The sequence below is a fragment of the Anastrepha obliqua genome, chromosome 2 (assembly GCF_027943255.1).
Source record: "Anastrepha obliqua isolate idAnaObli1 chromosome 2, idAnaObli1_1.0, whole genome shotgun sequence".
NCBI lineage: Eukaryota > Metazoa > Arthropoda > Insecta > Diptera > Tephritidae > Anastrepha > Anastrepha obliqua.
The window spans coordinates 124,634,657-124,646,722 of record NC_072893.1 but is presented as its reverse complement, the minus strand read 5'-3'; the positions used below and the strand labels follow the sequence as shown (position 1 = coordinate 124,646,722).

Here is a 12,066-nt window from a genome sequence, read left to right as displayed (position 1 = left end):
ACCAAATTAATTTTTCTATCGATTTTTCTGAGAAGATTAGCAGTGAATTTTTTCTAGTGACCTTTCACATTCACCTAATGCATTTGTTTTTGACTGAGAACCCCTTAGTAAAAATTTTCAAAAAATAATGCTGTAAAACATTTTAACCCTCTTGCGTCTACTAAATTCAAAATATCAATTTTTTATATTAAAATTTATATTACTATTCTTTCTAACTTTATTCTAATTTTCTTATTGTTTTTTATTCTTATTCATGTTTTAGATGGGTTCATGTAGTTTATGGGTTCACACTAGGTATTCCCCACGAGCAATTATTTTAAACTTTTTCTCACATTTTTGAAACATACAAAAAAAGTTTACTTAAGTAAGCAAAAGGCAAAACATAGTTTATTAAAATATGGATCCAGTAGTTTTATTTCGAGTTGGAGTAATTGCACCCTCCCAAATTGTGTGGGTATTCCTTGTATAATTAAAAAATTCCGAATTTGTGTCTTCAATTCCACCGCAGAAGCATAAAATGCTCAACTTTCGTTAGATTTAAATCCTTCAATCTTAAAATAAATGATGACCTTGCTTTTTTCATTTATTTTTATCGACATAAGAAAACTACTCACAAAAGTGCAGGAGAAACTTTTCAAATACAGTAGCCATGAAAAGCTTGCGTACAAATACCACAAAATCCCAGATAAGTTAGTGATGCGAGCAGAAGTACATTCGAATTGAACAGAAATATAATCGTATGCGACAAATAAACATTTGGTGGCAGAAAAACTTTTAGATAAAACTTAAATTTTGTTTTTGTACTTATCACTGCGTGTTTGCGGGGAAGTTTGCCGTAAAGTTTATTTCAGTTGACTTATGCGTGTATTTAGTTGTCTGGCAGAGCGGAGTGATCGACTGCCAGCGTAAGAAGTGCGCTGACCGATAGAATGCGTGACGAGCACATCGATTGCCACACAAACTCAGTGCTTGACTCATTGGCTGAATGCATGGCTCGAGTTGCGTATTTATTCTGATTTCAACTTTTATCTTTGCACTTTCGAAGAATCTTCGTTGCTCTTATACAACTTTTAGCTGCGAATTTGTTGGAGGAAATTGTGTGTGGTTGAAAATTTTTGTGTATGCAGCGATGAAGAGTAAGAATCGGAGTAATTGATATATTTTGCCGTTATTCAAGAATGCAAAGGTATGAATTTTTGTACGATGTTTGACTTTGTGAAAACTCGCGAACTCCGATAAAAAGAATATATTTTTTTATAAATTACATAAATATTGAGAAAAAAAAATATTTAGAGGACCTTTTTTAAATTTGAATTTTAAGACTTCTAAATTTTTTTGTATACAAAGTAAATATAAAAACACTAACTATAAGAACATGTTAGCAGCGGAATTGTATCAAAAATACAATAAAAAAATTTATTTTGAGGTAGACAATAAAATTTTTTGAAATAAAAAGTAAAAAATTCAATAAAATTAAGCTGTAAAATTTTTTTCAGCTAAAAATAAAAGAAATTTAAGAAAATCAATTTGTTTTCTCTATTCAAATTGTCGCAAGAAAAGAAAAATATTCAAATTTGACCAATACAAGACAAATTTTCTTGCAAAGTTAATGTTTTTTAATTTTAAATTAATATCAAAAGTCGTGAAACAAACTAACTGCGATAAAAATAAAATTATTTTGTTTTCAAATCATATATTGTAAATATTACGAAATAAAATATTCAGAGGACTTTTTTTAATTTGAATTTTAAGATTTAAAAAATTTTTTTATGCAAAGTAAATATAAAAACACAACTATAAAAAGTATTTAGCAGCAAAATTGTATTTAAATTGAAATAAATTTTTGCTTTTAATTTTTACAGCAAAAATTTTTTCAGCTAAAAATAAAAGAAATTTTAGAAATCAAATTTGTTTCTCTATTCAAAATGTTACAAGAAAAGAAAAATATTCAAATTTAACGAAGAAAACAAATTTCATTTCAAAGTTAATGTGTTTTAATTTTAAATTAATATGAAAAGTCGGGGAACAATGTTTTTCTTAAATTTTCCCTACAATCAAGTGTAAAAACGTAAATACCAATTATAAAATAAATATTAATTTTTTTCAGATAAAATTGAAAACAAAAAAAAGATAAAATTGGATTTAAAAAAAAAATTTTAAAAATAATTTTTTCTCTCTATCCAAATGTCACAGAAATAAAAAAGAACTGCTTCTGTGTTAATGTTTTTTAATCAGTAATATGAAAAGTTTTGAAACAATGTTTTTCTCTAAAATTTCTTAAAAATCGAAAGTAATACCACAAATATCTATTATAAAAAGAAATAAAATTTTTTCTAAAAAAAAAATTAAACAAATTTTTAAATTCATTAAAAAAAATAAACTTTCTTTCGCTGGTAAAAAAAATTGGTAATTCTTATTGCTTTATTCCAAATACCCGCAAATTACATAGAAGTCCTTCTTTTACAAGAAATTTAACGTAACCAAAAAATATTTCTTAAAAATTAGTAATAACAGTTGAAGATTTTTTTTTAATTAATTAAATTTTTTATTTTTTCTATTGCCAAATTTTTTGTTTAATATGAAAGTGTTACTTAGCAGTCTTAATTTTTATGTTCTATATGTTTTATGTTCCGAAAATATTGTTCATTTGAAAATAAAATAATCAAATAATTATTTTTAAATTTAGATGTTTAGTAAAAGTCTTGAACAAAAAAACACTGTAAACTATTTTATCAAAAGTAAAAGCAAAAATACCATCAGTAGCAATGTGGTTTACAGTTTTAGTCCAAACCCTCGGATTTTTGATTCAAAGTTATTTCTTTCATGAAAAAAAAGATACTTGGAAATCATACTGTGGAACTCATTTTTATCGAAAAATTAAATTAAAATATTCTGATATATGAGAAGTAACAGAAAATACAAATTTTTAAGGGCTAATTATATAAAAAGAATAAAAATAAACGTTTTTTAATATCTTTTACTCTCGAAAATAATGCTCAAGAATTTTCTTCTAAAGCAAGTATATTATAAAAAATTCTCAAAGCAAAAAAAAAAAAATATATATATTACATATATATATAATATAAAAATTAAATGTTTCGAAATTATTTTTGATAAACTATTTGTGCAGAATTTCAATAATTTGCCTTTTTTATAACGGAACAGTAACTTTATTATACATAAAATTAAGAAAATTTTTTTTATTCAAAGTTCCGTAAATTTCTTCAAAAATTTTAGGGAACACCAGCTGTAATATTAACTCATGCTGTATAATTATCCAATCCAACTTTTTCCGCAACACGTACATACATACACTGATTCAATATATATACGTCACAATGTTTTACATACTCCAAATAAGGTTTGCTAATTTCTATCCCCTTCTCTATCAAAAGCACTTTCTAAAAGCCTACTTTGGGGCGCATTTGCCGATAAGATATTTGAAATCAGCACCAGAGTGGCTAAATGACAACCGCAAGAACTTTTCTGACTCGCTTTGATAAAAAACAGTAAAAACCAACAACGACAAAGAAAACAACGACGAACGTAAATTTAATAAAAAGTAATAAAATCACCAAAAAGTTGCTAAAACGCAGCAAGAACAAGCATAAAAATTCGTTAAGTAAAGAGATGGCAGTAGAAATATTTCAGAGTATCTTGCGCGAGATGAAATTGAATTATGCAAATACAAAAAAAAAAAAAAACTGAATGCGAAAGGGAGAGGAAAATGAGTTGCGGTTTTGGAAGGAGGAGCAGCTGGGAAATGGTTGACAAAGGCATGCAGTACGAGACGCAGGAAATTATTATGGGTGGCAGACAAATTTCAAAGAGCGAACGCTTTTACTAGTGTTGTTAGCAGTTAAGAGGCGTTAGACTGGATTACAGGGCACCAGATACTCTTCATTGAAATTAAATCTTTGTGGTTAGAACAACCTACAATCCGCAAGCTCGCGTGAAACGCATGCAGCGCCATATATCGGAATCCTTTTCGAAAACTGCTTTCTGTTGTAGAGAGTGTTCGAGTTTCATTGAAGCTTGATTTCACTTGAAACTTGATTGTATGGTTCAATTAGTTCTCGCACTAGCAGGCCGGTACTTCCCAGCCGACGTTCCTTCTTCGACATTCTGTGCTCTAATCTTGCATTTAAATTATACTCGACCTTTTATTATTATTATGCACGCAACACATGCACTGTGTCCTAAGCAAATGGTTTGTGTTGACCCTTAAAAAGAAGGGTGTCGACTCTTAAAAAGAAAGGTTGTGTATCCCTTACTTTGCACTCCAAAAATTATGAAGCATCACTTCAGAATGTGTTCTGTTTTTTCTTTAGGTTTTGTGGGTTGCGCGAGTAAGTTATAGAGATCGTTCAAAGAACTTGAGATACCCTCTAAGAAGAAGAAACGAAGTAATCGCTTGAGAAAGTTCTAGAGATCGCTCAAAGACCTTGCGAGACCCTCTGAAAAGGGGAAACGAAGTAATGGCTCGAGTACGTTTTAAAGAGTGCTTAGAAACCTTTCGAGATCTTCTGAAACAGAGGAGCCACGCACCTCTTTGTTTAAACTTTTCCTTTGAACTTGCCAACCTCATCCAGCCCAAATCATTTCATAGAATTTACTTAACCAAACACCTCTTCAATCCCTTTTATCACTTTAACTTATGCCCGCGGGCGAGTAACTGAGATCTCTCTCATTTTCTTAGTGGCTCTGTGCTATATTTAATCCATGAATTCTCTGCAGAAAATCCAGGCAGAGGTCACAGGTCATTCATGCTGCGGAATCTACTACGTTCTTATTTTATATGGGTTTTCATTTAGTATAGAAGAGTTTTGCAGTCTTTCACAAGCTCGGATATTTTGAGTCTGAGGTGTTGAAGGCAAGCTCTGTCACACCAAACTATCCGACACTCTGTTGATGTCTATCAGTGATGAGCACATTCGTGGGTGCAGATTTCGATTGCGAAAAGTTCTATCTGGAAGATGGTTGGGTGTGTGACTATTTGCAGATTTCGCTGCAGCTTTAGGCTGGATATTCTTGCCATCTCCCGACATTATTTTTATGGAATCCTGCACCAAATGTTCTCGCTCCAGTATGCTCTTCTTCAGCTTTAATCTATCAGTATATTAAACTTAAAATTCAACGCGAATACCTGGTACTATCGCTTTTTCAGGGTTTATAAAAAAAGCGGACCGCGTAGACCCTCTAGATTGCCACGCTACGTGGTAAAAAAAGAAGAATAGAGGGGACAGCAATAAACGGTGCTTGCGCTTTTGCAGTAGCTCAATTCAAACCGTTTCGTTTGCAGTTGGTGTTTCTTCTTTGGAGCAAAAATTTTGCTTGCTCTGCCTCGTTTCTGCCTTGGCTGTAAGGTTGCTGATTTTCTGAAGGTCACAATGAGGGTAACTGCCAGCAAGAGAGATGCCTTTAAAGCGCATAAATGGAGGTGGTGGGCAGTGGAGAGCTGTACTTGTGTTGCTTTTCGGAAAAGCTTAATAAATTTGGGGTTTGCACCTGCAGCTGTTATTGGATCTCCAGAATACAGCAGAATTGGTGAGTGAGCTCAGCTGGTTCGCTCTATTTGAGAACATATAAGAGGATGTAAAAAATCAACAGCAGAAAATCAACAACAAATAAAACAAATCATATAAAATTAAAAAATTCAGAAGAACAACTAAATTCACACTAACACAAGCATATGTGCTGTCGTGGCACTTTGGCGAAAAGCGAACAAGTTTGAAATGAAAATTCAGCAAAAGCAGCTGCTGCTACAAAAAGCGACAAAAGCATAAGTGAGACACTCTTAAGAAAGTGAAGTTTTGAGCGAAAATTATGAAAAAAAGTATATAAAAAAGTTGAGAAATATTAGTTCTGCCTGTAGCTGTCACATTGTCAGTCGCAGACGCTGTGGAGGCAACCACAAGACACAGACAAAGCAGCATACTTCAAGGTGCAAGCACCGGCGCGGTCGAGTTTGAATATAAAACAGTGGTTTTTTACCCTGTTGCGTTTGTGCAAGTGGCAACTTAGTCAGATTATGACAGTTTGAGGCCAAACGAGACGTGGAAAGCAACAACAAAGTAAGTGGAGAAGTATAAAAATGCAAAAAAAAAAAAATCTAAGTTAGTCGTGGAAGTTTTTGTACATTTTACCCGCTCACCCACATCGAATTTCGTTTGCATGTGTGTGCACTTCTCTTTTGTGATTTTTAAGCAACAAAATTACATACGGCGCTTAACCACAAGTTGCCGTGTTGACACACGTGTGGTTTTGGTTGCCCTACTATTCTTGTTTTTTTCATGTGACTGAGCTGTGTGTGGTGGGTGGTAATCGTCAGACAATGGAATGAAGAACTTAGTACTTTAGCGCGCTCGAACGAAATGAAAAAGCTGATGAACTGGCAAGGCACGTGCTATCCTATAACGAATCCGAAGCGATAGAAATAGGCTGTCTCCAAGGCGACCGCATAAGAGAGATCTTCCCGCTATTCAGAAGCAGGCCGTTGGCAAATTGACTAACAGGGATATCCAAAATAACTAAACAAATAGGAGCAGATATATTCAGAATTACGTCAACAATAACCGGCCACGCGACTTTCGGGGGACAAGCGAGGAAGATGGGATGGCCGTACAAGGATAGATATAGAAGCAATCAAAAATAATCTATGGAGACCGTCATTCACTATCTGTGTGGGTGCCCAAATTTTGGTGCTCTACAACATAGAATGGAAAGAAAATAGACAACATAGGCAGATTCGTAGACAAATCAAGATGGTTCGACTAACAAAAAGCAGTGGCTCTACAACTTGTGTACCAAAATGACATCTTTTGTGATAAATGTGTCTGAGCTGTGCCAGTCAGACCAGAATTCAATCACACCATCATGAGAACTCAAGTTAAGTCTTTCTCAAGGTACCAAAACTAGTTTGTCACGAAATTGATCTCATGATGATTTTTGCATTATTTAAGGGTTTATATTTGAGAATTTTCTTTCGTTTAGTGCTGCTAATCGAATTTATGAATAGCCAGTTACTATTGAAGTGCCTTTCTGCGCTATAGCCCATTCGAGCTACTCATAGGAATAAGCTGCTTGAATCCTAAATTAGCCTTTAAATACTGGGATTTAAGAATTTTTTTATTTGTGTTTCACTTCTTACAAATCTCTCCATCATTATCAGACTTGCTCCACATACACTGAGGAGAATTTCGGCTTGCCTTTCTTTAGTTTTTGTTTGCTTTGTTTGCTTTGTTGGCATCATACATTGGGGCTGTCATTTATTTTCAGTTCTCATGTTCTGTGGCAACAACTAAATTTAATTTGTTATCCCTAAACAAGTACTTGTTGTCGTACACTTGAACATTTTCTGGGTTTACCTATGGCCACACACAGGCGTACATTCATGGGTGTGTATATAAAAATTTTGGTTTGTGGCGCACAAGTGGTGTAAAGGTACTATAAATAAATGTGGATATACAACTACATACACCTGTACAGCTGCGTGCTTATACTCTCATGAATTCACTTGGATGTGTTCTTTTATGTAGAAATATGTGCGTTTTGTGAATTTTGTGTAGTGAATTTTAGTTGAATGCTCTTAAACGGATATTAAAGGTGTGACTTTTAAGAGATTTTTTCTGAGCATATACGCGCATGTACACATATTCAAGTAATTTTTGAAATATATTCCCAAAGTGAGTCATCGCTATTAAATCTATCTGAGAGATCTTGTCTTGTATATTCCCTACAACTCGCTTCAGCTGACGAGTTTGCTCAATTAAGGAGTTTTACTACTCAAAATGCAGTATATTTTTTGGCGCCTTACATTTTTTATGCGCTCAAGAGACTCCCTGGCAAGGCAAAAATAATATATGTAAATTGCAAATGAGTTCCAAGCTACTTAGATGCTGTTTATACCATAGCACTTGTCTGCGCAAAATATTAAAATTCATTGCATATTTTTGGGCATTAATACGCTTATTTGCAGATTCTTTGTAAAATGTCTGCAATAATTACTTACTATTCATTTATAACCTGTATAAGCGCAAGTCGAAATTTTTGCGCTCCTTAAAGTATGCTACATTTGCCCCTCCACTCTCGGCATTTTGCAATTAAATTAACCTACTTGCTGTTGACAATTGGCTTTGTATTCCCTATAGTTTACTGCAGATGAATAAATTGTTTTAATTAGTTACCTTACAATTTAAAATGTGGTAAATTTTTGGGAGTAGTGCCTCTCCGCAGCTTTGCATAGTGAGTGCTTCATATGAAAATTTAAAACCAGAGTAAGAGTGTTTCGGTGACTTGCAAATGACCTCTGCGACAATGCATAGCATATTTATAGGCGCCCGGGTAATTATTCGTAAATATGTTTTTATTTTTCAGCAAACATTTCGTTGGTTTTCATTTTTAATCGTAAGTTGGAAAGCCTCAATTTGTTATAAATTTGTCAATCAACATTTGTGTACCCCTCAAAGTATGTTACATGTACCACAAATGTCGAGGCAAACGCATATACATCAGCTGAATGTTTTGCGCAAATTGGTTACCTTGTAACTGAAAGCGCGGTATATTTTTAGGCGCAGCGCTGTTTCACAACATTCCAGGGATTCTATTTGACGGTCACATATTGTATGCAAATTTTAAGTGAATTTAAATTTACTTTGATGCTTTACAAAGTACTTAGGTGTGAGTTACATTAATATGCGTCGAATATTTTTAGGCGCTCTTGCGCTTATTCATACATTTCTTGGGGATTTCATTGCTAAAATTCCTTTGCTTGTCACGTAACTTAATTTTTCATACTTTCCACCGAGCTGTCAATAAAATTTTTTACGCTCCTTAAAGTATGTTGCATGTGCCACACATTTCTCAGCGTGTTAGAAATCAATTAGCTGTCCAAGCAAATGCATTTTTTATTTTTGTTTCTGAATGTCTCTGTACTAATATAACAGAGCAGACAGAGTCACATTAATCATTATTTAATTTAGCACATTCACCTATTTGCATACTTTTAGGCAATTATTCAAATTGCGTAGCATACAAAATTGAACATAAATTTGCATGTGTATAAGTATGCGAGTTATTCGCGGCTTATGCTATTTAGGAATTAGAAAATAATGGGTGTCACCGTCTAAAAATAGGCTTTCAATGTGGTACGCTACTCAGACCTATTAAATGGAGTTCATTTTTTTTCCAATTTTTTATTTTCACTTATAGTTGGTTGCAGCATTTTTTATTCAGAAATTTATAAATGGGTATATGATACGCCTAGAAATAGGTCTCCTGGTACTCCTAGAAGTAGATCTTCTCGTACGTAGTTCTATTGCCTTTAATGGCGATAGGCAAGCGTGCGTATTAAAGAGGGATTTGTTGTTTTTTATTTTTTTTATTTCTAAAAATTTCTATTACTCCAAAGTGTTTTCTCTCTCAGCCTTCTTGTTTCACTGTATCTCTTAAAAGTATGCTATATTTTTAGGTCAATTGGCTAAGGCGTAACACGACTGAGAGAACATCCAAGAGCTTTTTTATTTCCTTATTCTTACCAAAAATTTGATTTAATTGCAATTATATTATTGTTTAAATTAATTTGGCATCCTTTGAGGCGCATGATTCCCAAAAAAAAAAAAATTAAAAATAAAAATCCGTTGAATGTGAAGCAGGAACTTCGTTTTCAATGACGTTAGCATTTTTTGTTCAAATACAATTCCTTGCCAAGTACCCTGAAAATACTCTTCTTAGCGTACTTCGCACGTTTAAATATAAAAAATATGCCAACATACTTTTAGGCATGAACGGCACACACGACAGCACTCACTAATTGGTTGATAAAATTCACTGTTTGCTGCCGGCGTACACGATTTTTCTTTTCCTGCTCATTTCCTGTAAATATTTGCTGAATATGCTCAAAATACTGCGTAGGTAGAAAATCTGTAAAAATACAGCAACAAAAAGTATGCTACGCATAAGCTAAATTGAATGCCTTTTGGGCACACCAAGAAGTAGTCAAGTGAAATGTTAAAAATCAATTGAAATCTAAGCGGAAATATTGAATATCAATAAATCAGCGCACAGAAAGCGCTCAGTCGGCATTTGAGTGAATACCAGTGAAATAGAAACGGGACATGAGAAAGAGAAAGAGGGTCATTAAGAAAAAAGGTTTGAGTGCACACACACATTTCACCTACAGCGTCCAAAAGTAGCGCCAAATTGGGTATTTAAAAAAAACAGTTACAGGGAAGGAAGTCCAGGCTACAGCATAAGCGCTTGCTTAACTTGCCAGCTAAGCGTGGAGCACCAAAAAGAGTATTCATCTTTTTCAGCTGCCGTTTCTTTTTTGTTTTGTGTTTTTGGTGTTTCGGTTGGGCGTCTAACCATTCTAAGCATTTTCATGCACATGAAATATTAAATTTTTACGCTTGATTTGCTGCCGGCCGTCCTTTCTAGCCTTTTAACCGTGTGTGTGCGCAGCATTTTATTTAGCATAGATTTAGGCGTTGTTTGTTTGCTGACTCAGACTCCGTCGACGGACTGCTTATTTGATTGGCGGAAAAGTAGGCTGCGTAGCTCAAAAAGAAGAACAAACCGTTTGAAATGCGCGCCTTCGGTCGAACACATTTTAGGCGCTTGAAAGTCAGGAAAAAGCACAATAAGAGGGCAGTCAGCGAGAAAACAAAGGTAAAATTTCTGAGTTTAGTTCAAAAAAGCCTTTGCTTTGCTCATCTTAGCTGGTTAGTTCAGTTTTTGTGCAAATACATGTAAGCCTATGCTTGCTTTGCTTGTGAACCACTTTTTCAATGCCTGGCGAGCAGTGCTGAGCGCCATATCAGTAAATCTCTACGCTCTGTTGGCTAGCACGCGCATGCATACATACACCGGAAACACGTTTTTGTGGGAATTCATGTTAGGTTACTTATGTTAGGCCATTTGGCCTTGCTTAGTGCTGAAAGCGCTCTGGGACCACTTGTAGTCCCTTAGCAAAACTATGCGTAAATTGATTTTTTGCCACCTTTTTCCTACTCCTTTTTTATTGCGTTCAAATGCGCTAGAGAGGGTGGTTCTACCTGTATATGTATGTGTACTTATTCCACAAAAAGGCGCAAAAAAAGCGAAAAAAGAAAAATTAACTGAAATAAAATAAATTCACGTTTTTGTGGTCTCTTTCATAAGCATTTAGCTCAATTGAAATAAAATGCGATGAAATGCTGAGGGACCATGCGACCTATTCAATGAAAAATAGTAGCATACGGTTTTTACACATCCAGTATGTGCTCCTTTCTAAAAATAAGTTTATATATATATACTCGTATAATTGGCGCGTACACCCTTTTTGGGTGTTTGGCCGAGCTCCTCCTCCTATTTGTGGTGTGCGTCTTGATGTTGCTCCACAAATGGAGGGACCTACAGTTTCAAGCCGACTCCGAACGGCAGATATTTTTATGAGGAGCTTTTTCATGACAGAAATACACTCGGAGGTTTGCCATTGCCTGCCGAAGTGCGACCGCAATTAGAAAAATGTTTTTATTAATTTTGGTTTCATCGAGATTCGAACCAACGTTCCATCTGTGAATTCCGAATGGTAATCACGCACCAACCCATTCGGCTACGGCGGACGCTAAATAAGTTTAATAAGAGGAAAAAAGTATTTGAAGTCAAAGCAAGCGCCTAAATGTAGGTAAACGTGGTAGCTGAGTTTTTTATTTTACCGCCTTATTGCTTTGAAAAACCTATTAGTTCATTTACGTTGCTTACTTACCACAATTAATAGCACGAAATATATCCAATCCCAGAAGCTGTGCGCATCCTGTACGTAGTACATAATGTCGGTCCAGCCCTCGAGTGATATAACCTGTTGGTGTGGAAAAGAAAGAAAAGTTGTGGCGTAAATTAGAAAAATAATACTTTAGTAAAAAGATTGCAACATACATTAAAAAAAAAGAAATTCTGTTTTGAGCACCGCCTGGAATACCGGAAACAAATTTTCTTTAGAATATGAAATGTTTCAGTTACACCCCAAAATATGCCATAGGTTTTTGAGCAACCATATTTTTGACATTTCTTCTAAAAAAAAAAAAT

At 34.3% G+C, this 12,066-nt stretch overlaps 1 protein-coding gene across 1 annotated transcript in view; it reads right to left on the bottom strand.

Annotated features, from left to right (window-relative positions):
* Positions 1-12,066, bottom strand: part of LOC129237458 (uncharacterized) — a 205,043-nt gene that overhangs the window by 77,842 nt on the left and 115,135 nt on the right. The window contains exon 7 of the mRNA XM_054872231.1: positions 11,747-11,839. Within this exon, the coding sequence (XP_054728206.1) occupies positions 11,747-11,839 (93 nt within the window). The remainder of the gene's footprint in view (positions 1-11,746; positions 11,840-12,066) is intronic.